At 43.5% G+C, this 26543-nt stretch overlaps 1 protein-coding gene across 1 annotated transcript in view; it reads left to right on the forward strand.

Annotated features, from left to right (window-relative positions):
* Window positions 1-13609: 13609 nt before the first annotated feature.
* The window catches only part of LOC148537788 (calcium/calmodulin-dependent protein kinase type IV-like), a 113016-nt gene continuing 100082 nt past the window's right edge, over window positions 13610-26543 (forward strand). Inside the window, exons 1-2 of the mRNA XM_088460376.1 lie at window positions 13610-13707; window positions 20144-20222. Coding sequence (XP_088316502.1) covers window positions 13610-13707; window positions 20144-20222 — 177 coding nt within the window. The remainder of the gene's footprint in view (window positions 13708-20143; window positions 20223-26543) is intronic.

The following is a 26543-nucleotide window of genomic DNA, read 5'->3' on the forward strand; positions in this document are numbered from 1 at the left end:
GGTTTAGCTTCCATGATGTCTGTGTCATTTACAACAGCATAACCTGTACATAATTCACCTGTGTCTGTTTGTCTATGACAACTCCCATCCGTATAGAAAGTCACATCCACATTCTCTAAAGGTGTGTCATGTATGTCAGGTCTAGCAGTAAAGGTCTGATTCAGATATGTCATACAATCGTGAGTGTCATCATGTCTGCTGAACTCCCCTCCCGCCAGCAACTCCTCTCCTTCCACCCTTTGTACATCATGTTGTACATATGGCAGGTATGTTGCTGGATTCAGCGTACTGCAACGTTTAACTGTAATATTTGCAGGAGCGATTAGGGCTAGTTCCCATTTGGTGAACCTAGCCGAGGAGACGTGTCTGGTTTGAGCTGAGTTCAACAGAGCAGATACAGCATGGGGAGTGTAGACAATCATATCATGGCCCAATACTACGTCCTCACTTTTACTCACCAATAAAGCGGTAGCTGCTACACTTCTCAAACAGGTGGGGAGTGATCTTGCTATCGTGTCCAATTGGGCACTGTAGTATGCTACGGGCCTACTGGCATCACCATGTTTTTGTGTAAGGACACCTGCAGCACAACCATCGGCTTCCGTACAATATAAATCAAAAGGTTTTTCATAATCGGGTATTCCCAATGCAGGAGCTTTTGTCAGGCTATCCTTAAGATTAAGAAAAGCCTGTTCTGATTCCTCAGTGTGTGTGACGCGATCGGGCTTTGAGGAAGAGACTAGTTCCTGTAAAGGCATGGCCAAAACCTGGTATCCACATTTGGCAATATCCACACATTCCCAAGAAGGAACGAATTTGCTGTTGATTCTGCGGCAGTGTCATGTTTTGTATGGCCTGGATTCTATCATTTGTGAGATGTCGTAACCCCTGGGTTAGGCAGTGTCCCAAATATTTTACTCTGGGCTGGCACGGTTGTAACTTGTCCTTAACCACTTTGTGTCCTGTTTGCGAGAGATGAAGTAACAAAAGTTTAGTATCATTCACACATGACATAAAAGAGTCAGAACATAGCAATAAATCGTCCACATATTGAATTAGAACTGATCCATTGGCAGGTTGAAAAGCTTGTAAACAGTCATGCAATGCCTGGGAGAAAATACTGGGGCTGTCTATGAAATCTTGGGGCAATCGTGTCCATGTATATTGCACACCTCTGTATGTAAATGCGAATAGGTACTGACAGTCAGGGTGGAGAGGCACAGAGAAGAAAGCAGAACAGAGGTCAATGACAGTGAAATGGGTTGCATTTGGTGGGATCTGCATCAGGATGACAGCTGGATTCGGCACTACAGGGAATTGGCTCTCTACTACCTTATTAACACCTCTAAGGTCTTGCACCAGCCTATAACCCCTCCCACCACTCTTCTTTACTGGAAAGATGGGACTGTTGGCTACACTAGCTGTACGAACTAAAATTCCCTGTTGCAATAATCGCTCGATTATTGGAAACACCCCTAGTTCTACTTCCTGTTTTAGTGGGCACTGGGGAATTTTTGGAGCTTGCCTACCGCTTTTTAAGTGTATCATTACCGGGCTTAGGTTTGCCATTAATCCAGTGTCCTGTCCATCTTTTGTCCAAAGGGAATCTGGAATTTGGAACAACATTTCATCTACTTGTGATGGATTTTCTTTTAAAACTGTAGAGTGGTACATTATCCTTTGTGGGGTGTCTAACATATCCCGCACCTCGTATACCATTCTCTCTGGGATATCTAAATATACACCATCAGGGGTGCAATATATGACACATCCCATTTTACATAACAAATCTCTGCCCAGCAGGTTAGTAGGAGCCGCGGCAGCCAGATGAAAAGAATGTCTGGTATGCAACGGCCCAATACTAACCTCTGCGGGTCTTGTTAAAGGATAACGTTCCACTTTACCTGTCACACCCATTGTTGGTATTGTCTCGTTGGTCACCTGTAAATTAACGGGAGATTTCATCACTGACTTTTTCGCCCCTGTGTCTACAAGAAAAGGATATTCAGTACCAGCTACATCAACCATCAAGACCGGTTCTTCCCTAGTACTTCCCGTTAACCTGACTATCTGTAGACTACAGGTATGACCTGACCCCTAGCGTTGGCTACCATTCTCCAATAAAGCATTTACGGCTACAATTGGAGCTGGTGCTTGCTGAATATTTGCTGATCTCTGTGCATATCCCTTATGGGGATATCCAGGTTTCCCTTGGTGTGGGGTCCATACTCTTTTTACTGTGCAGTTTCTACTTAAGTGTCCTGTTTGTTTGCAATTAAAACATGTCCGTGACTCAGGTGAAAGCATGTGTTGTTGTGAAGTTTGAGCAGAGGGCAAAGGTGGTGGATATGGGTAAGGATAGGGAGCGTAAGGGTATTGTGGGGGAAAAGAAGTGGGTGGATATCCTGGGACCTGTGGTTGCACTGGGTTAGTGGGATAGAGTTGTGTTTGTTGTTGAGTGGGGTTAGTGAGAGCAACTTGTTCTGACATGAGTGTGTGTGCAAGCGTGTCTGTTGGCTGTGATGTTAACGTCATTCTCTCCAGAGCTTGTATACTGACAGCCATTAATTTTTCGCTCTGGGTCTCCCTCTTTTTTGAGATGTTTTTGTCATGTTCTATGGCAGACTCTATGAAGTTATCTATTGTAAGTCCCCGCCAGCCAGGCTGTGAGGTCTGAACCCGAGTTTTTAAATTCTCTTTGAAACCATCCATTAATATCGTGACTATCATTCCCCTGTGGTGAATGCTATCTTTAATCTCTTTTATCCCAGTGTACTGGGTGATAGCCTGCAGAGCCCGGTCGCAATATTCTTCTGCAGTTTCACTCTCTTTTTGTTTGATTGTGAAGATTTTGTTCCAGTTAACTACTACTGGAAAATATATACCCAATTGAGTCACAATGCGGGAAATGTTACCTTGGTTTACTTGGTCTGTTAAGGGAACGTCGCCATCCAATACACAGTCCGTGATAAATTTTGTCACGTCGGTATTGCGTGGCAGTCAGGCCCTTAACACTACATGCCAATCTTTATTTGTGGGCTCATGAGAACTACCCAAATTTCTCAAAAATCTTTGACATTTGGCTAATTCCTTTTTTGGATCAGGGAAATCATTTATGATGGAATTTAGTTCTGCCCTTGTCCATGGACAATGCATCACTACTTCCCTCGTGGGTACTATACCGTTTGAATCCGCATTTCCATTTGGAACAGTTATTGTCCGAATGGGATGCAGACCGGCAGCGTTGCCACCTCTGACCTGGTTACCTGGCTGGGGGTTTAATCTTCTGCTGCTACTTATGGTATGAACAACTTCCTCAATGGGTGCAGAGTGTATTAACACTTCCCTTGCTGTTACCGATGGAGATGGCGGCACCACCCGTGATTGTGGTGATGCAGCATCTATCATTTGTACAGCATGGGAAATGGCAGACATTACAATAGGCTCATCTTCTACATCATAAACATTTTTTTTATGGTTACTTAAGAGGGGGTACAAATTACTTGTTACATTTTTATTGGTATTTTTGGTAACTGTACTTGCACCTCCATCCACATAAGGTGGGGGAGGTGAGCGTGAACTGCTGGCAATACTCTCCACGATGCTACTTTGCCGCACGTGCGCAGCAATTTGCGGCTCGCCCGTATTGCATCTCAGCGTCGTGGATGTATTTTCTGGCAATGTGTTCGCAACGCTAGTTTGCGTCGTTTGCACATTTTTAAGCCAAGCATCCCCTTCATGCTGCCATAGTTTTAAACATTCAAAATACTTAATCTTTTTCTCTCGGGATCGCACCATACTGATGTGATCCTGGACATTATCTAACACATTTTTGTCAAAACTACCAATTCTGGGAAACGGTCTAACACTCTTTCTCGTCATATTAAACCATATATCACAATACCTTATTGCATAAGTACCGTACTTAGTATGCATAATACGACGGGCTGATCCAATCGGAGCCTCCATTAGCAGCACATCATTGCTTAACATTTCTACTGTTTGCGTGGCTCCCATTCTGAGACAACTCCTACGCTTTTCAATAAAAATTTAAACTGGTGAAAGACAGTCAAGATACTTTCACTTACCTGTGAACGATTTAAGTCGGCGGCGCCCACACACCTGGATAAGATTTCGTAAGGCCACTTCCACACCTAGATAAGTTTTGAAACAGGCAACTTCCAGACCCGGATAAGCTTTAGTAAGGTAACTTCCAGACCTATGAGAGTTTATATGTCGGCCACTCTCACGCACCTCTATACAACAAAGACAACATGTACACCTGCTACTGTGTTTAGAATGGTAAAGCTGCTTACCGAGCGACTAGGCTAACCCTTGCACCTAGCCCTTAAGAATCATACGGTACCCTTAACTTTAGGGAATAAATTACCCCTACCAACAATACACACACTGTTACACACTTTTTCTCTGCGCAGAAAATAAACGTTTACCCAGATATTGGTAGATAGAAAAAAAATGTAAACCTCAATGGCTTTGTTCAAACACGTGGCAGCAGAACCGGAAGTGCGTATACGCTATTGTGCGATCGGTCACATACACAATTATGCGACTACCACACAAGCGTATAATTACTTTTTTTAACTGCGTACGCAAAAATGCGTTTTAGCTGCGTACGCAATACTGCAGCACCCCTCTAAACACAAGGTTCTATCAACAGAGGAAAAACAAAAACTTTTTTTTTTTTCCTCTCTTGTCCCTGGATTCTGATCAGCGCTTCCTCTACACAATAACCGGCAGTACGCTCTCAGCAACACTGTGGTAATGAAAGACTAATGCGTCTCTCAAAAGGCGCCTCCACCCTTTTGCTGAGAGAGGACTGACCAAGTGTTATCGTGTATGAGATAGTGTGATAAACCTACGAGCCCCCAACTGTTGAATCATCAGTATTAACCTTTAGTATATTCCTTCCTATAAACCTCTAAGATTCACCTGCCTAGAACCTCTAAGACAAAACCCTGCCTAAAACCTCTAAACAGAACGCTAATTGCGTACGCAGTATAACCGCAAATAAAGACAGGAGTGGAATCTGTGTTTCCAATGCACAAGTATTATTCAGGTAAAAGTACAGTCAGTTACACGCAATCTATACATACACAAGTTAGGCATAAAAGGAAATAATACAGACCCAAGTACAGTTATACATACGCTGCGCCTCTGGACCCAGAGATAGACCTCAGACTAGATATCCTCAGTTCACCCAAAATTCAGCATGAACTGGCAAACCAGTGTTCGGACACATGTATTTATTCCCCCCCAGACTGAAACAGGACAAAGGGAGAACTTCCTGCTGATCTCATTGGTTCCCAGAGGAGAAGCATATGTTACGACACATTTAACAGGTTGTTTCAAATAGACTTTCCCTGCCTCTAACAGCCGGAGTCTTTCTGGTAACGCCTCCTGTAACATTCCATCAACTAAACATTTTGTTGCTTGTAAGTTCTGCGATCTGTAACTTGAGTTTGCATGATGCGATCTCTCCACCGATAACACCGGGATGCTGTAAAAAGCGTACGCATCAGAACTTGCTTATCATGTATAATACCTTAGTTATCAAAAACCTCTATTTCTTAGCATTTAAACTAACTTAACCAACTTGAATCATACAATTTGATGCTAATGGAACCTTGTGTGCGACTATGTAGTGTGTGAGTATTCGGGGTTTGATATAATGACGCTAGATAATTTGGGGCAGATGCGTGCGCATAAAGCTACTTTTTCAGCGGTTTCATACTAAGTCTCATGCTTTCGCTAATATGCAATTATTTAATAGCGCCCTTGTGGGTATAATTGTGCGTATGAAAAATGGGTAAAGAAGCGATCGCATAGTGCTAATAAAACTATCGCCACATGTACTATATTGTGAGTTCACCTAAAATGGCGCTTAGGCGGCCATTCGCAAAATGGCGTCTTGCGATCGCATTTCTAAAATGGAGTCTTGCAGCCATTCGCAAGATGGCGTCGCTGCGATTACATTTTAAACTGAACTTGTCTCACTTAATTAATCAGCTTCGACAAACGCAGAGAAACCAGTAAGTGAGAGCTGTATTGCAGGGAAACAAGGTCATCAGCCATTTCCAAAATCAACAAGCAGAGCTATGACCACTTGAAATAAATGGCAACTCACCTATCCTTTCAGGTGTTGCGCACAACCTCAGGGGCGCCAAAAACTGAATGCCCTCTCCAAAAAAAATGTAAACTATACTATACATGGTGCCACAGGCTGCAAAGTCATACATTTGTCCCCCTCAGCAGCAATGCAAGTCGGTCCCCGCCAAGCCCCTCCAACAAACCCAGGTAATTAGTATCCTCTGCGCTCCTGCACACCCTCTCCATCCTCTTTCTGATTTCCTCTGACTTGGATCGTGGAACTCCTTATTGGAAGTGTGGTGCCTGGCTATGACATCACGGCCAAGCGCAACATTCCCATCTAAAGCTAACATAGAGAAGCCGTAACCGACAGCTTCACAAGTAAGAAGCTTCTATCTGCTGCTTCTTGAAGTCAGAGGCAACAGCAAAGAAATACAGTGCATCTGTGAAACTTGTCTCTGTATGAAACAAGGCTCATATACCTCACTTATTCCAAGGATATCCTTATGTTTGTATTTGCAGGTGGTGAAGAATGGAATTGGGGGGGATTTGTGGCGCATTTGATGAATATTTTTTTCTTTTATAGTAGCTATTACAGATGAAACAACAAGAGATGTATCGGGCAGCCAGAGTCGGCCCTAGGCATAGGCATTCTAAGCAAATGCCTAGGGGTGACTGGAATGCCTTGGGGCATTCCAGGGCTCTAACACTGCCCCCGCCCCTCTGCGACGCTGCCCCCCTTCGCGCCGCTGTCTCCCCCTCCCATTGCTGCCGCGATCGGAACTCAGCTCAGCTCTGATCGGGCAGTACAGCAGTCAGCCGGTCAGGTGACGTACTGACTGCCTGTGAGCCAGGTCAGAATGAGCTTCTGCACAGAAGCTCATTACAACTCTTGGCTACAGTAGGAGACAAGATGGCCATGGGAGGGCATGCAGCCGCGGCCACTCCTCCCATGTGCCTTTGCGGAGCAGAGCTGTGAGTGACCTCATGCCTCTGCTTCCAGATAAGCCGCCGGCCCGCCGCCCGCCACTGCAGTGCCCAGCGCCCAGCCCTTGGACCAGGCGTCAAGAGCAGCAGCATTAACTGCATCGAAAAGTAGGTGTAACCTGCTCAAGCAGGTAGGCACTGTGGGCAGAGAGGAGGCTGAGCAGCTGTGTCATGTGTATATATATATATCTATATATATTTTATATACATATATACATATCTATAATATATATATGTAAAATACAGAAGAGTGGCAGCAGTCCATGGACTTCAATGAACTAATCACAGCACAAGGCTTAATGTTGGTAATATTATGCATTGTGGTGTGGTCATCTCCTTGAAGTCCATGGAGTGCTGTGCTTCTGCGCTTGTGTAAAGGGGTCAGCTTTGGTCTCTGGATGTGCATCCGTGTGTGTGTGTGTGTGTATATATATATATATATATATATATATAAAAAATATCATACAAACTCGGCACTCACATGCTTTTCAAACTGCAACTCCTTTGAACATAGGGAATGTTGGTTCCAAAATATTGCAATAATTTGTTAAGCTGACCACCACTTCACGGTCATTCCCATCTGGCCAGTCCCTACACTGATTCTCAGATAAATGAACTTGATCTGCCACCTTTGGCTCAAGCTGCATACATTTTAAACATGAAACTGGGTCCTGCCTTAAAGAGACAGGACCACACCCAGGGCTATCAGTTAATAAGCACCTGCCCAGATGGGAATGACCGTGAAGCGGTGGTCAGCTTAACAAATTATTGCAATATTTTGAAACCAACATTCCCTATGTTCAAAGGAGTTGCAGTTTGAAAAGCATGTGAGTGCCGAGTTTGTATGATATTTTTTATGTAGATGGTGTGGTCACATGCCAAGGGCACCCCAGATGGTTGAGTGCCGTGGATTAAGCCTGAGCACTTGTTGGCTGCTTTTCCTTCACTCTGCGGTCCAACTCATCCCAGCTCAATTGGGTTTAGATCGGGTGATTGTGGAGGCCAGGTCATCTAATGCAGCAGTCCATCCCTTTCCTTCTTGGTCAAGTAGCCCTTACATAGCCCAGGAGGTGTGTTTGGGGTCATTGTCTTGTTGAAAAACAAATGATGGTCTCAGTAAGCGCAAACCAGATGGGATGGCATGGCGCTGCAGAATGCTGTGGTAGCCCTGCTGGTTAAGTGTGCCTTGAAATTTGAATAAGTCACCAACAAAGCACCATCACACCTCCTCATCCATGCTTCACAGTGGGAACCACGCATGCAGAATCCATCCGCTCACCTTCTCTGTGTCTCACAAAGACACGGCGATTGGAACCACAAATCTCAAATTTGGACTCATCAGACCAAAGTACAGATTTCCACTGGTCTAATGTCCATTCCTTGTGTTTCTTGGCCCAAACAATTCTCTTCTTGTTGTTCATCCTTAGTAGTGGCTTCTTCGCTACAATACGACCAAGAAGGCCTGATTAACGCAGTCTCCTCTAACACAGTTGATGTTGAGATTTGTCTGCTACTTGAACTCTGTGAAGACTTTATGTGGTCTCTAATCTGAGGTGCTGTTAAGTAGCGGTTTCTGAGGCTGGTAACTCTAATGAACTTATCCTCTGCAGCAGAAGTAACTCTTGGTCTTCCTTTCCTGGGGCGGTCCTCATGAGAGCCAGTTTCATCATAGCATTTGATGGTTTTTGCAATTGCACTTGAGGATACATTCAAAGTTTTTGAAATTGAACGACTGACCTTCATGTCTTAAAGTAATGATGGACTGTCGTTTCTCTTTATTGAGTTGAGTGGTTGGTGCCAAAAATATGGATTACAATAGTAGTCAAATAGTGGTGTCCACTGTGTACTAACCCTACCTCTGCACAACACAACTGATGGTCTCAAACACATTAGGAAGGCAAGTAATTCCACAGATTGACTCTTGACTAGGCACACCTATTAATTCAAAACCATTCCAGGAGACTACCTCATGAAGCTGATTGAGAGAATGCCAAGAGTGTGCAAAGCTGTCATCCAAGCTTAAGGGGGCTACTTTGAGGAATCTAAAATATAAAACATATTTTGATTTAGTTAACACTTTTTTGTTTACAACATAATTCCATATGTGTTCTTTCATAGTTGTGATGTCTTCAGTATTAATCTACTATGTTGAAAATAATTTAAATAAACAAAAACCTTTGAATGAAATATATATATGTGTGTGTGTGTGTGTGTGTGTGTGTGTGTGTGTGTGTGTGTGTGTGTCATGTACCATAGGTGTTTAGAACCAATGACTCCCTCAAATAACTATATATGTATATACACACAAACATTAATATATGTATGTGTGTATATATATATATATAAATATATTTACATATACGACATGGGCTGCACTCCTCAGATTTCACATAAATAAAAGATTATATCAATGTTTCAGATGCTTTTTATTGCACCTTTCGTGTATATGGATGGATGGATGGATGGATGGATGGATAGATGGATGGATAGATAGATGGATATATATATAAAACAAAATGGGGCTAGCACTCCACATGAACAGCAAAATGCCCAGGTACCATCAGAAGTATATGGATACTTATTGTTTAGAAAGCAATGCTGTGGCACTCACGGGTCTTGTGAAGAAAGAATAACTCCAACTCAGGGAACGTTCATTCAACGTTTCAGTCTTATCGACTTTTATCAAGAACTTCAGTGAAAAAAGTGACAACCACATACCTTTATACAAACATAGCGTTTGCTGCAGACCAGTCCTACTTCCGCCTCTCAGCTGGTGCCTCCCCGCAGATGACGTCATCCATGTGCAACTCAAGCATCCTGGAGCGCGTGATGAAGTCACACGCTGCTGGAGCTTGGTGCTCCTTGTTGACATCACCTGACCGGGTAACTGACACTCCCACCGGTGGGGGAAATACGCGATCATTGTATAGGCAAAAATAACACAGTATGCCTATACAAAAGAAAAGAAAATGTACAAACATTAAGAAAGGGTCTGCAGAGATGTAACTAGACACTACACCACAAACATAAAAGGACAGAAGGGAAACAAATAAAATGAATGAACGGAGTAAAGGGTGCGTTGCTAGGCAACAAAAAATGAAAACAAAACAAACAGACAATGTGTACATACATGGAGAATGTTAGGTGTAGCTTTTAATTGCACCTTTTGTGTGTATAAAATATATATATATATATATATATATATATATATATATACTGTATATATGCCACTGTGATATTTTTGGCGTCCACGTATAAACACCAGCGCAATTTTTTGTTTAGTATCACTGTGATACAAACTAAAAATGTACTGGTATTTACACTCCAGCGAGGTCCTGTGAAGTCCTCCTCCGCTGGGCTGCTGGCTGCCTAACGCTGGGAGCGTCAGGGCTGTGGTGTTATATGCAAACGCAACAGTCCGTCTGCGCATGTGCAAAACACGGGGACCCGGCAGTGCCCGAAAGGCTTCGTCGAAGCCGTAAAAACAGCACTGAGTCTCATTGCAGGCAATGGGGGCCGCATTACACTCGCCATCTAAAAGATAGCAAGAGTGATGCTTGATCAACAGCAGTAATATTTGATTCCCGCTGTATGTTAAATCCAGAAAAGAAGGCATAATTCCTTTAATGATCGCTAAAGGGGTTATGCTTCGTAGATAAATGGGGGCCTTAGATTGGTGGTTGGGTTATCTGCTAGGGGGCAGCACTGAAAATTTTGCCTAGGGCACCAAATTGGCTAGGGTCGGCTCTGCGGGCAGCAATGTATGCCTGATAGATTACCATCTTCACTTATGTGATTTCCATACAATGTTAGATATACAATGGCAGAGGCCAAAATAATAATAATAATGATTTCAGACTGTGTAATTATTAATTGCTGAGTATCAAATATACAAACATTGCTGAAAAAGTTTTGTAATTGTTATTTATTCTATGCTATGAAATACTGTAGGCCAGTGGTTCCCAAACTGTGTGCAGTGGCACCCTGGGGTGCCTCGGGACACTTGCAGGGGTGCCTCAGGTTGGTGGTCCAGCACCAAATCAAATTATTTATGGTCAATGTAATGTAAATATGAAGACAAACAGAAGCTCAAACCTGTCCACAACCACATACCTGAGCCTATGGATGACAGGTAAGCACAATCTACTTCACCTTACTACTTTACTATATGTTTTCAGAATTTCTCAATAACAAACGTTTGGCTTAGGGGTGCCGTGAAAACAATACTGATACTCTACGGCACCGTGATTCAAAAAAGTTTGGGAACCTCTGCTGCAGGCAACAGCATTGTAGCTCAAGAAGTTTAAGTAGTAATGCCAGCTACGTACACTGGAGGGAGCCAGAGCTCTTAATTCAATCCTCAATCAAATATGTCACGGTGAAGGGAGGAGCACTTTAAGGGTGTGTAGGGATGGAGATGTGCTATTCTGTGTTCTGCTGATGAAAACCTTGGTACCTCTGGGGAATCAGTAACAAGTGGATATGAAGAAAACAATAAAAGAACTACACATTGACAATATATTTATGAAAATAGGTTCTTGAGAAGGAAAATATGCAGAGAATGGCCACAGCACTGAATGGATAAACTATAGTGAAGAAGTCACAAAGGAGAACAACAGCTCTTATCCTTGCATCATACTCATTGGATGATCAGATATTTAACTACATTATGAAATGAGCTAAACAGGAGAAGCAAGTAAGTGTTACTCATTTCAGGAAAACATTGTCTATTTTAAATATAACATCTAACCAGGTTTCATTTGCATTTATTTCTTTGACAATTAATATTAGAACACTGTAGATTGAGCAGCGATTCCTTCCCATGGACTACACAAATACAGTGATTATATGCACCAAACTAAATACAGCGCTTAGTGCAGGCTCCATTATGTGCAAAGTGCATTATGTAACGTAATCTCATGCTAGAACGGATTAAGACAGTTAATAAACATGTATAAAATAGAAACATGCTGGATAAAGGATACACCAAGTTAACAATAAAACTAACACATACATTGGCCTTATTTGTTCCAAAAAGGAGAAACACATATAGTTAGGTAAAAAAAAAAAAAAAAAAAAGTCACAGCTTTCTTAACACAAAAATAAAATAAAATGGTAAAAGTAATGAACCTGCATTTGTCTCTAGAACTTGCTGTTCATTATTTTACAGAGACAAGATAATGGAGGAATACCTGCAAGTTTTATTTCATAAGCTGGAAGACAATAAATCAAAGTTATATAATGTCAAAAGCTGTTTTAAAAGTTATTATAGTACCCTCCTTTTTGTGCACTGCCACAGAATATGTTGCTGCATTGTAAATATACAATATTTCATGCAGAATATGTGCAAATAAGGGTGTTTCATTCAGGTGGAAAATGACATTGTACATTATGTCATATTTGCCTCATCTCCCGCAATGTCTGGGAAACTCATTAATCTCAGGGAGCTCTCCCGGACACCAGAGGGTAGATCTGCTTCCCGGATCCTGCCCACTCCACTGCCCAAGGGCTTAATGACGCAATTTGCAGTGAATTATGTCATCATGATCCCATCTCGCTGCTGCTCTTTGGCACATATCATAAAATTCAGTAGTGAGGCAAAGTGAAGCGATGATGCAAGTCAAGGCAGCACGTACCCTACACCTCCCACCTGGACCCCCCCTCCAGATTAAAATGTAGGGCACGAGCGCTTTACAAACATTCAGGTAGATAAGAATAGATACAAATCTATACCTTTTACATAAGTAATTTTGTATTTTAGGTTTGGTTGTCATTTAATTGATTCTGGACAGTTAATACTCAGGCCCTGATTCAGAGCCGGACTCTCTGACAGAGCGCTCGCTCTGAATCAGGGCCGTCCCTCCTCCTTTTTGGATCGGCCTCCAGGCCGCTCGCATTGTTTTGGGTGACCACCCACAGCTATGCGAGCGGCCAGGAGGCCGCTCCAAAAAGGAAGAGGGACGGCCCTGATTCAGAGCAACCACCCACAGCTATAGCGAGCAGCCAAAATGATGGTCGCGATGGTCAAGACCATCGCGACCATCGGGCTTGCAACGAGACCCTTGCAGTAGGGTCTCGCTGCCGCAAGCCCTGGAGTGCTTTTGGCTCTATCAGAGCCAAAAGCACTCCCACTGACATCACTAGTGATGTCAGTGGGGCCGGCCCCAGACGGTAGGCATTCCCATGGGAACGCCTCCGTCTGGGCAGCCACGCCCCCGGCACGCCCACCAAAGGGGGCATGCTGTCAATCACCATCGACAGCACGCCCCCTTTGGTGCGAGACCCATAACGACGGCTTGGCCGTCGTCATTCGGTTCTCGCGCATGCGCACCACTGAGCCGCCTCCGTCGTGCGCATGCGCACTTGGGCAACATCGACCCGCTTGCGAGCGCTCAGCGCTCGCGAGCGGGTCTGAATCAGGCCCTCAGCCATTAGTTAAATAAGATGTAATACCTTTTTCCTGTTCAGGTTGGATGTTTCCAGCAGTCATTAATATATTTGAAACTACATAAAGATGCTATCCTACAGACCAGAAGATATGTACTGGATAGAGGGATCTCAGCGAGAAAATGGATCTGAACATTTCTACACTCTGGGACAGGAACTTGGAAGGTACTGTGCAACTCACAAAGAAATAGGAAGCAGATTATATGTATCTTCTGACTCATCTGGCTGTGCTTTGTATTACAACTTCAATTTAGGCATGATTCTATACTTTCAGTGGTGGATACTAAAACAATCGATGCAATCTCCAAGTGCCGGGAGGAGTGTTCCACTGCACCCGCTTGCAGTGTGAATGGCGCAGATCCGGGAATAACCCAGATCAGCGCTGCTGTGGAAAAGGAGTCTGTTTTATGTCTGACCCGTTTTGGAACTGTGGGCCCGATTCAGACCCGCTCGCTAGGAAGCGCTAGCACGCAGACTGCCGATGTTTGCATTGTGCGCATGCATCGCAGTGCGCGTGCACGATCCAGTCCAAGCGATCGGGAAGCGTACGCTTGCTGCGCATAGACTGCTCAGCCGAGTGACTGACAGGAGAAGCCATTTGTGGGTGGTGACAGGGGTTGGTCTTAAAGGGGGGGAGTGGTGGTGCGAACGCAGGCATGCCTGAGCGTCTCAATGCCGTTTCAGAGGCATGCATAATTAAGACGCAGCGTCATAGTACACGACACCTGGCTGGATTGTGCACTGAAGTGCTCGCAGTGCTTGTGGTAGGGTATGGCCCACCACAAGCGCTTCGTTCGCTTCCGATCGTACCCGATGGTTGCATACACATCCTGGAGATGACGTATGCAAGTTGGTGTCTTAAGACAGGCTGGTGGGTATCTGCATACACAGAGCGATCGCACGCCAAGACATAAAGGGCGTGCTTATGCCTTGCCGTGTGATCGACTGCCTTGCTGTAACGTAGCCGAATTTGCATACGCATCGAGTGAGCATACGCAGCTAGCGAGCGGGTCAGAATTGAGCCCTGTGTTCCAAATCTAGGGTCAGATCCGGGACTTAGCTGGAAAAACAGTATAACTGAGAAGTCTCCTCTGTGATGGGGTGGTAAATAACAGCAAACAGCAGCTCTATATGAGCTGAATTTTGTGTGTTTTACTTGACAATTGCTCTGTATGTGCTTATGTTTTATTTGTTCCTGTTTCTACATCAATAAATTTTGATTGTCTTACTTTTCCTCTAACATTTGTTAAGGTACATAGAGACGTTTATACTGCCATTTCTATCCCTAGGACAATACACTATGTTGTCTCTTTTCATTTACTTTTTGTGTTGAAACTACATTGACAATATTGCAAAATCCAAACATCATAAAGAATGTACAGTATAGGGTACATAATATATTGCAAAAAGTTCCCCTATCCCCTATAGTGCCGAGAGTTGATTACCAATACTTTCTCATTTTGTCCAGCTAACTAACAGTTTCTACTTGGTGTTACAAGTCGCGGCCACGACTTGTTTCCCAGCAATATACCTTCATCTGCCAATGTTTCTCCTGGAGTTCTTCCGTCGGTTGCTACGCTATCCGGATGCCGCAGGAAGTCACATGTGGGAATCGGTATGAATTACCGCCGGACGCAAGTCCGGCAGTTCAAATCCCGACAGCGGCTGGCCGACATGGCTGAAAATCCTGATCATCCCAAGGTAAGTATTAACTAACCTAACCCCCCCCCTAATCCTAACCGTCCTTAGGGGTGCCTAACCCTAACCTTCCCCCCTCTAAGTGCCTAAACCTAACCCCCCCTTCCCCATCGCCTAAACCTAAGTCCCCCGGGGGGGTGCCTAACCCTAATTACCCCCCGGGGGTGCCTAACCCTCCCTTCCTCTAGCCTAACCCTAGCCTCCCAGGGGGTGCCTAACCCTAAGTCCCTCCCGGGAGCCCTAAACCTAACCCTCCCCCCCGCGCGGCTATCACGCTCGGCATCACTTCGATCGGAATGCCGGGCGCCGGTCTCCCGGCGTTGGTAAAATGACTGGCGTCTAAATTTAGACGCCTGTCATTTAACCCTCGCCGGGATAAAGCAGTCGGGAAGCCGGCTGTCGGGATTAGGTCCGCCGGCTTCCCAACTGCATACCCACATGTGAACCACAACATATCATCCTTATTTGTTCTGGCTGGTCTTTTGCCGCCTCGCCGACTATAGTGTTTCCTTTTGGATCCCTCGGCTCTACGGATGGTCTGTGTTGTTGTGTCCTATATCTCACGGACTTCCATTTACCAGCTCCCAAGCTGCTCTGGCTCTCTAGCCACACCGGCTCTCAAAGCCGCATCTCCGGCTCTCAAGCCGCACCACCGTCTCTCCAGCCACACTGGCTCTCAAAGCCGCATCACTGGCTCTCAAGCCGCACCTCCGGCTCTCAAGCTGCACCACCAGCTCTCCAGCCACACCAGCTCTTCAAGCCGCACCACCGACACCCAAAGCCACAGCAGCGGCTCTCAAGTCGCATCACCGGCCCTCAAGCCGCACCACCGTCTCTCAAGCCACACCGGCTTTCAAAGCCGCATCACCAGCTCTCAAGCCGCATCACCGCCTTTCAATACTGCTTCACCTCCTCACGAAGCCGCGTCTACAGCTCTTAAGCTTCACCACCGGCTCTCAAGCCGCACCATCAGCTCTCAAGCCGCACTATCAGTACTCAAACCACACCGGTTCTAAAAGTCACAATACTTGGTCACAAAGCCACACATCCAGTTCTTAAGCCGCATCACCGGCTCTCAAACCACACCGGCTCTCTAAGCTGCATCACCTGCTCACAAAGCTGCACCTCCAGCTCTCAAGCCGCACCATCGGCTCTTTTGCTGTCAACTACCAAGTAGCATCTTAAACCCGGCAGTATTAATCAAATGATTTCCCATCAAGTACCTACTCTCTTCCGAGAAACTCTGGTCTTCCTAGGCCCATGTGTAAACCACTATTACTCTGAGTTTAAGTCTAGACGGCCACCTAAGTACCAGTAAATGTAACGAGTTCTAAGGGAACAACAGGTGGTTGTAATTGGCGGAAGACCTCGTAGCTTGAGTTCTAGCGGGTTTACCCGAGTGTGCCTAGGAAACCGTAACACTTGGTTTATAGATGACTTTTAAGCTGGGTACACACTAGTGTTCATTCTAGGGTGGGCAGGGGGCAGGGCGGCTATCACTGAAAGGCACTCATCTGCCTGCTGGTAAAAGGGGAGTGGTCACTAGATAATGGGATATATTACGTTTTAATCATTGTGGTGGAGGTGTCCAGCACTCACAGAGATGCCAGGCGGCCCTCAAGCATTCACTGCAGTGTATAGAGATGGCGTGTGCATCTATTCACTCGCCAGTGATGGTTTCACCTTAACTTTTCCCCCTGCGAGACACTGCGGCCCGCAGGTGAGGACGGCTGTTTCAGCGGTGCGTTGCTATAAGCCTGGGGGCTTTTTAGCTACTTCAAATCCGTCAGGGTGTGGCGCCCCACTGAAACAGCCTAGCAGGAACACTAGTACACACTACAAAAAATATATTCTACAATATATATTTCCAGCACGGATCGGAACAATATATTGTGCGGATTTTATAATGTGTATACACAATCTTGCATGCATAGCGGTTGTTCATCGACCCATCTGCATTGCTGCACACTTTATACAGTGCATCGGGAAAGTATTCACAGCGCTTTACTTTTTCCACATTTTGTTATGTTACAGCCTTATTCCAAAATGGAATTAATTAATTTTTGTCCTCAAAATACTACACACAATACCCCATAATGACAAGTTTTTTTTAGATTTTTGCAAATGTAATTAAAAAAAAAACCACTAAGAAATCACATGTACATAAGTATTCATGACCTTTGCCATGAAGCTCAAAATTGAGCTCAGGTGCATCCTGTTTCCACTGATCATCCTTGAGATTTTCCTACAGCTTAATTGGAGTCCACCTGTGGTAAAATCAGTTGATTGGACATGATTTTGAAAGGCATACACCTGTCTATATAAGGTCCCACACTTGACAGTGCATGTCAGAGCACAAACCAAGCATGCAGTCCAAGGAATTGCCTGTAGACCTCCGAGACAGAATTGTCTCGAGGCACAAATCTGGGGAAGGGGTACAGAAAAATATCTGCTGCTTTGAAAGTCTCAACGACCACAGTGGCCTCCATCATCCGTAAATGGAAAAAGTTCGGAACCACCAGGACTCTTCCTAGAGTTGGCCGGCCGTCTAAACTGAGCGATTGGGGGAGAAGGGCCCTGGTCAGGGAGGTGACAAAGAACCCGATAGTCACTCTGTCAGAGCTACAGTATTCCTCTGTGAAGAGAGGAGAACTTTCCAGAAGGACAACCATCTCTGCAGCAATCCATCAATCAGGCCTGTATGGTAGAGTGGTCAGACAGCAGCTACTCCTTAGTAGAAAGCACATGGCAGCCCACCTGGAGTGTGCTAAAATGCACCTGAAGGACTCTCAGACCATAATGAGACAAAGATTGAACTCTTTGGCGTGAATGCCAGGCGTTATGTTTGGAGGAAACCAGGCAACGCTCATCACTAGACCAATATCATCCCTACAGTGAAGCATGGTGGAGGCAGCATCATGCTGTGGGGATGTTTTTCAGTGGCAGGAACTGGGAGACTAGTCAGGATAGAGGGAAAGATGAATGCAGCAATGTACAGAGACATCCTGGATGATAAAACTGCTCCAGAGCGCTCTTGACCTCAGACTGGGGTGATGGTTCCTCCTTCAACAGGACAACGACCCTAAGCGCACAGCCAAGATATCAAAGGAGTGGCTTCAGGACAACTTTGTGAATGTCCTTGAGTGGCCCAGCCAGAGCCCAGACTTGAATCCAATTGAACATCTCTGGAGAGATCTGAAAATGGCTGTGCACCGACGCTTCCCATTCAACCTGATGGAGCTTGAGAGGTGCTGCAAAGAGGAATGGGCGAAACTGCCCAAAGATAGGTTTGCCAAGCTTGTGGCATCAGATTCAAAAAGACTTGAGGCTGTAATTGCTGCCAAAGGTGCATCAACAAAGTATTGAGAAAAGGTTGTGAATACTTATGTACATGTGATTTCTTAGTTTGTTTTTTTAAAATAAAATTTGCAAAAATCGCTAAAAATTTTTTTACACGTTGTCATCATGGGGTATTGTGTGTAGAATTTTGAGAACAAAAATTAATTTATTCCATTTTGAAATAACAAAATGTGGAAAAAGTGAAGCGTTGTGAATTCTTTCCGGATGCACTGTATATTCACATGTGAAAAAGTGCAAACCACTAACTGTAGTGTAGCCCCTTTAATAATTAAGCTGCCACCATTTTGCAGCAAATGATCTAATGGAGAGAACAGTATTATATTTCATCTATATTATGAAATTAATAGATGTATTTAAATGATATAACAAACAGTACAAATTCATAACCTACCTCTTATTAAAGTTTGCATATTTTTTTCACACTATAGTAAAAAATTTGAAAATCTCCATCCAAAAATCTCCATATAATCACAGAAATAATTGTTTTCTGCATCATGAAGTGTAGAACAGGGGAAATGTATGGTGATTTGCAAAATCACCATGAAAATCTACAAAAATAAGTTCAAGTCCCAGCAAGCCCTGGCGGCCATTGATTGCTAGGACATGCTGGCGCTTGTGGAATAACAGGTTCCAGGGATTGCTAGAATTTGTGGATCTTCATGTCTTGGCGAGTCATGTCCACAGAGGTATTTCATTGCTTTGCCCACCACAGTGTTTTCTATGTGCCTATAAATTTATAGTCATTCAGCCAATCACAAGCGGCCAACATTTAAATATTTTTTGCGATTGACTGAGCTTCTCTCATTCATTTTAATGGGCAAAGTGTTTCACGGGAATTTAACACTTTATGGGCCTCATTAACTAACGAGTGTTATCACCAAAACGAGTGATAAATGTCACTGTGTATGATAAATGGTGCTCCAGCCAATCAGCTCCCAACTGTCAACTGTTAGAAAAATGACAGTTGGGAGCTGATTGGCTGGAGCACCATTTATCATACACAGTGACATTTATCACTCGTTTTGGTGATAAAACTTGTTAGTAAATGGAGGCCTAAATTTGTTTATGATATTGCAAGTTTTATGGGTTAGGTAACATCTTTAGAACTTAGTGATCATTTAATATCCCTTGTGATGAAAAGGCTGCCATCTCCCTGCTATTAATGGGTGAATGAAAATATCCATGTCACAAGGTTGCCTCATTTGTGGTCAATTTAGAACATATTTGACAGAAATGGCACCAATAAAGATGGCTAAGAACGATTGATATCTGTAAAGATTTCAGTTCTCACCAGCAAAAAACACAATCAGCCTGTGACTGCTTTAGCAATATGTGTGTGGTCATCAGCCAGCCACTCTAATGGAGCCTCCTGGGACCCAGATGATCAGCGTACAGCTGACAGTAAGATCTATACAGTTTAGCCACCCACAGGTTGAGCTTAATTTGCAGCCAACAGGAGAATGAATATTTGTTGTGTACTAGTATGCTATAGCTTTGTGTCAGTTCACTAAATAATCCTTTCTTCAAAAATGTTTGTGTACAGGGGAGCCACTTCTACTGTTTTCAAATGTGAAGAAAAAGGAACAAGGAAGACTTATGCTGCAAAGTTAATGAAAAAAACAGTAAGTAATTATGCCTAATATGCAGTAACACATTTGCACACTTGGGGGGTATATTTACCAAAGTGCTGGTTTTTAGAAGTGGTGATGTTGCCCATAGCAACCAATCACATTCTACTTAACATTTCTCTAGCACCTTCTAGAAGATAATAGTTATAATCTGATTGGTTGCTATGGGCAACATCTCCACTTCGAAAAACTGTCACTTTAGTAAATATACCCCTAGTATTTCCCATTTTATATTTCACATAGAAACAAAAACATGTGAAAGGTGCAATCGCTAAGAGTCACTCATTATTGCACTTCAATGTCAACAGAAAAATTCAGATACATGTGAAATAGGAGCATATTTATGAAGGCATATTTGCGTATTAAGTATAACCCGAATGTATGTACGGGGGACTAGTCGGCGCATGCGCAGTAGTGCAGCATGGAGCCGAAGTACTTGACACGGCGACTGATACATTCCTGCAATCGAAGATTTCTTATTGCTGTGAATTGTGGTGATAGGGAATCTTTGACATCGGGGGCTGGCTGCCATTAATATCAATATGCCCTACCATAGTCAGAAACAGCAGTTGTAACACTTGATTTACATTACTTCATTTCACCTAACCTATGAATGAGCCCATCAAGATGATCAAGGAGCAATCTATTTATAAAGGACCCATACACCTCAATACCAAACAGAACAAACCTTAGACAAAAAATTATGATCCTTTAACAGGTGCGCGTATAAAAACCTGCAGCCTAGTTTACCGTTCCAAAAAAAGGAGCTTCACCACACTCCAAATAAAATAACCAACAATCAAAAAGTATTTTTAGAACAGTTGTTCGGCGCTGGCTTAAAACATATCAATACACAATGATACTTAGACCCCTTATGTGTTGCCTTGATGTAATAGTTGATGTCCACCTTTTAGTCCCTTCGAGCTTCAGCTCATATGAGGTAAGTTTTCACAATATAGAAAAAAGAAGGACAAAAAGAATGGCACAATCAGGGTCTATTGCACATAAATGAAATGAAAAAGACGGTCGCAAAAGTCCATATAAGATGTATTATCAGAGCGTACCCCACTCACATATAGTAAGAGTTATATAAACATATCGTTCCCTTCCGTCCAAGACAATTCCCCCAGAAGATACTCCAAAAGACTTTACACAATGTGATGGTGGATACCTTCACTCACAATTAATTTGAGTTCTTTATTCTCATCAAGGTTTCTTTGTCTTTTCAAAAAAAAGGAACTTTAAGGTTTTTCCACCATCCAAAGGATTCGTCCTCCCCTCATATAGGTATTAAACATAAAAAGGAAGAGGAACGAACCATGTATCAAAGATAATTATTAAAGAAAATTATTAAAATTAAAAAACAGTGAAATGATTTTCCTTGTAAAATCAAGTATTGGACAAAGGTTGGTATAAATGGGCTCAAGTACAGTATAGTTGGATATCCAGATTATCCCCCCACCACTGACTCAAATCAAATATGTCCAAGACGAAAAAAATACAGGCATAAATCAGTCCATACCATGTCCATAAAAGTCCCTCCACCAATGCGTTTCGATCAGCAATAGTGATCTTTTTCAAGGTGCATGGGACTTCAATAATCAGTTGAGCTCTAAATACCCTCCCCAATGAGGCCAAACATTACCAGCTGTGAAAAACATCCTGTAACCTGTATAAGTCATTACTATATGAGTCTGCACTATACATGTGATTATTCCATCCAGGTCGCGGCCGCGAGTCTTCCACGTGGTTCCGGCATCGTCAACTTCCGATTTCCCTGTTGTGTCACGTATAGTGCAGACTCATATAGTAATGACTTATACAGGTTACAGGACGTTTTCCACAGCTGGTAATGTTTGGCCTCATTGGGGAGGGTATTTAGAGCTCAACTGATTATTGAAGTCCCATGCACCTTGAAAAAGATCACTATTGCTGATTGAAACGCGTTGGTGGAGGGACACATAGCAGTGAATAGTAGGACACCAGTCCAGGTTATTGGTATACTTCACAAAACAATAGTATTAGCACAGTACTTACAGTCAGTATTTATAGTGTTTCTCAACAGGCTTGCTGCCTGCTCCCCAGGTAGTGAGAGACTGAGACTAGCAACTGACACACATTATATAAGCCTCTCATAAGGTACTCTAAGAGCCAATGTTGCCAATTGGCTTCTGTCCACCAGACTTTTCCTTTGGTTGTATCACAATGTATGTGTCTGTGTGGCTGCGGTCTGGAAAGCAGCTAGAGAATGCTGCACTCTGATTGGTGGATAGTTCCAGTCATCCACCAATCAGCATGCTGACAGCCATTCACTGTCTGGCAACAGGCTGGGAAGCAAGTAGAGAATGCTGCACTCTAATTGGTGAAAAATTTCAGCCATCCACGAATCAGCATGCTGACAGCCATTCACTATCTGGCTGCAGGCTGGGAGGCAGGTAAAGAATGCTGCCTGGCAGCTCTGATTGTGTGTAATTCACAATCAGAGCACCTGGGCAGCATTCTTTACCTGTCTCCCAAGAAGCTCCGGTTCCACCAGCGTGGGAAGCAGATGCCCCTCGGTCCAACCCTCACCGTTCGAAGGTCCATAGAATTGTGGGGCCCTGGACAATTGCCCAGATTGCCCATACATTAATATGGCCCTGCATAAATCCTGATAATAGCTTTTTACATAAGGCAAGTCTGTAGATTTAATTTGCGCTTAATATTTAGGATGTAAGAATATTGAATTAGAACCTCTATACACTCCTGCCTATACCTTCTAATATCCTGCCTATACCTTCTAATATCCTGCCTATAAACCTCTAAGGATGACGCTATTTTGCGTACGCAGTCATATAGTAAATAAAGACTCCAGACCTTTTACCTGTGGTTCCAAAGCACAAAGTGATATTTCATGTAATAGTACAGTCAGTTACACGCTATGATCTAAGTACAATTTAGCGCAAAGAATTATACAGACCCAAGTACAGTTATACATACGCAGCGCTCTGGACCAGATGTAGGCATCAGCAAGAAACCCCCGTCAATCAGCATTCAGCAAGAAGACCCAGACTGGGGTCACAACACACACGTTTATATTCTCACAGAAACAGACAACACAATAGAGAGGCTTGTCGCTGATGCCATTGGTTCCCAGGAGGATGCATCTGTTGCAGAGCATTTAACAGGTTGATTCAAATAGACACAGTCCAGCCTCTAACAACTGGTTGTCTCTGGTTTCCTGCCTCATGCTCATCCTATCAGTTTCTCATATAATGTACATTTCGGTGCTTTAAGTCTCTGCGGTCCATAAATTGAGAATGCATGTTGCGATCTTCACACTGATGATATCAAAATTCTGTTGAACGAGTGCAGATCAGTATAATATCAAACATGACTTACTTATCATGTATTAAACCTTAGCTACCAAATAACCTTTATTTCTCAGCAATTATAATAAATGAACAAACTTGAATCTTATACTTTAAAGCTTATGAGACCTTTTATGTGAATATGTACTGTGTAAGTATATGGGGTTTGATATAAAGACGCTAGTTAACTTGGGGCAGATGCGTGCGCATGAAGCTAATAAACAGCGTTTTCATACAGGATCTTATGCATTCGCTAATATGCGACTAGTTAACAGCGCAATTGTGCGTATTAATGTGTGTATGAAAAATGGTGAAAGATGCAATCGCATGATGCTAATAGTAATATCGCCATATGTACTTAAGTGTGAGTTTACCTAAAATGTCGCTTGGGTGGCCATTCGCAAAATGGCGTCTTGCGATCTCATTTTCTAAAATGGCGTCTTGTGGCCAGTCGCAAGATGGCGTCTTTACGATCTAATTTTAAGCTGATCTTTTATCAGCCAATTATCCAGCTTCGACAGTCCACCCTTTGATAGCGAACAACATGCTATCACAATCTGATTTTAAAAATTAATTTAGGCTTACATTTATATATTATTTAGTGTTATTATGGGATGGCACAAGGTGGTTCTTAATCGATCAATAATTTGTCTCTGAGTGGGGACATAAAACTACTATTATACGCACACCGCGGATCTTGGAAGATCATGTGAAAGGTGTGGGGATACACCAGTCCTATAAATGCAGTCTTGAAGGGGAATTTGAGACTTTACATTATCTGAGGTGTTTTAAAATAACATTTCAATAATACATTCTATGCAGGTCTAAATATAATACGTTAAATTATGGTATTTCCTAGTTCAGGGTTGTAATGCAGTTCTATATTTACCTCGGTATTCATATTGTCATTACTGACCACCATCATAATTTCGTTCTTTCGTTTTACTTTATTTTTACATTTTCCACACTTCAATACAATAGGAACACACCGGACACATATGCCAATTATTATTATGACAATCAGTATAAGGATCAAGAATTTGCCTATGCTGGCGATTACCTCCTGGACCCATTCCCCTAGAACTGAGAACCATTTCACTGGGTTCAGCCATGAAACCCATCCTTCTATCTTCTCCCCTACTTCAGCCACTGAAGCATTATGGTTCTTACGAAACTCCCATTTTAGCTGCAGAATTTCATCCATCTTCCGGTCTATCACCTCCTTGGGGTCGCTGGTATCATTGGTGACATAGGTGCAACATTTTACTCCAAATTGGGTGGCCAAAGTTACGCAGTACCCTCCAGTAACAGCAGTTAAATAACTTTACACTAGCCTGTGTTGCACCAGTTCTTTCTTGTACGCTTGCAATTCTCTCCCTGTATACCTGAATGTGTCATCATACATCTCGGTGATATTATCTATCAATTTAGCAAGTTCCTGAATATATCTAAAATTTAATGTACCCCGAGCGATCCTGGTGAGATCCAGTGCGACTAAAACTTGGAAGCCAGTTGTCTCACTAATTAACTGAGTGGCTTTATGCATGTCACCAGGTATCATATTTCGTTTGTCTCTGTGTTCATATTGCATGTGAAAGTATGGTGATGGTGTGTTTTTATGTATACCCAGCATTTCAACATGTGTGAGGGTCATAACTTCTGGGACTACTCTATCTATCAGAGCCAAAATCACTCCCACTGACATCACTAGTGATGTCAGTGGGGCTGGCCCAGACGGTAGGCGTTCCCGTGGGAACGCCTCCGTCTGGCAGCCAAGCCCCCGGCACGCCCACCAAAGGGGGTGTGCAGTCAGTCACCATCGACAGCACGCCCCCTTTGGTGCGAGACCCATAGCAACAGCTTGGCTGTCGCTATGCGGGTCTCGCGAATGCGCTCGACGGAGCTCCCTTCGTCGTGCGCATGCACATTAGGGCACCATCGACCCGCTTGCGAGCATCCTACGCTCGCGAGCGGGTCTGAATTAGGCCCTAAGTCCTGCAAAGGCAAGGCCAAAATAGAAAAACCTGGGATCCACATTCTACAGTATCCACACATTCCCAAGAAGGTACGAATTTGCTGTTGATTCTGCAGCAGTGTCATGTTCTGTATGGCCTGGATTCTATCATTTGTGAGATGTTGTAACCCCTGGGTTAGGCAGTGTCCCAAATATTTTACTCTGGATTGGCATGGCTGTAGTTTGTCCTTAGCAACCTTGTGTCCTGATTGCGAGAGATGAAGCAACAAAAGTTTAGTATCATTCAAACATGACACAAACGAATCAGAGCATAGCAATAAATCATCCACATATTGAATTAGAACAGATCCATTGGCAGGTTGAAAAGATTGTAAACAGTCGTGCAAGGCCTGGGAGAAGATACTGGGGCTGTCTATGAAACCTTGGGGCAACCGTGTCCATGTATATTGTACACCTCTGTATGTAAATGCGAATAAATACTGACAGTCAGGGTGGAGAGGCACAGAGAAGAAAGCAGAACAGAGGTCAATGACAGTGAAATGGGTTGCGTTTGGAGGGATCTGCATAAGAATGACAGCTGGATTTGGCACTACAGGGAATTGGCTCTCTACTACTTTATTAACACCTCTAAGGTCTTGTACCAGCCTATAACTCCTCCCACCACTCTTCTTCACCGGGAAGATGGGACTGTTGGCTACAATTCCCTGTTGTAATAATCGCTCAATTATTGGAAAAAAACCTAATTCTACCTCCTGTTTTAGTGGGTACTGGGGAATTTTTGGAGCTTGCCTACCGCCTTTTAAATTTACCATTATGGGGCTTACGTTTGCCATTAATCCAGTGTCCTGTCCATCCTTAGTCCAAAGGGAATCTGGAATTTGGGACATTTGATCTACCTGAGATGGATTTTCATTTAAGCTGGTAGAGTGATACATTATCCTTTGGGGAGTGTCTAACATATCCCGCGCAACTCTTTCTGGGATATCTAGA

Source organism: Taudactylus pleione, unplaced genomic scaffold (genome assembly GCF_031769625.1).
Source record: "Taudactylus pleione unplaced genomic scaffold, aTauple2 ptg000044l, whole genome shotgun sequence".
Classification (NCBI taxonomy): Eukaryota; Metazoa; Chordata; class Amphibia; order Anura; family Myobatrachidae; genus Taudactylus; species Taudactylus pleione.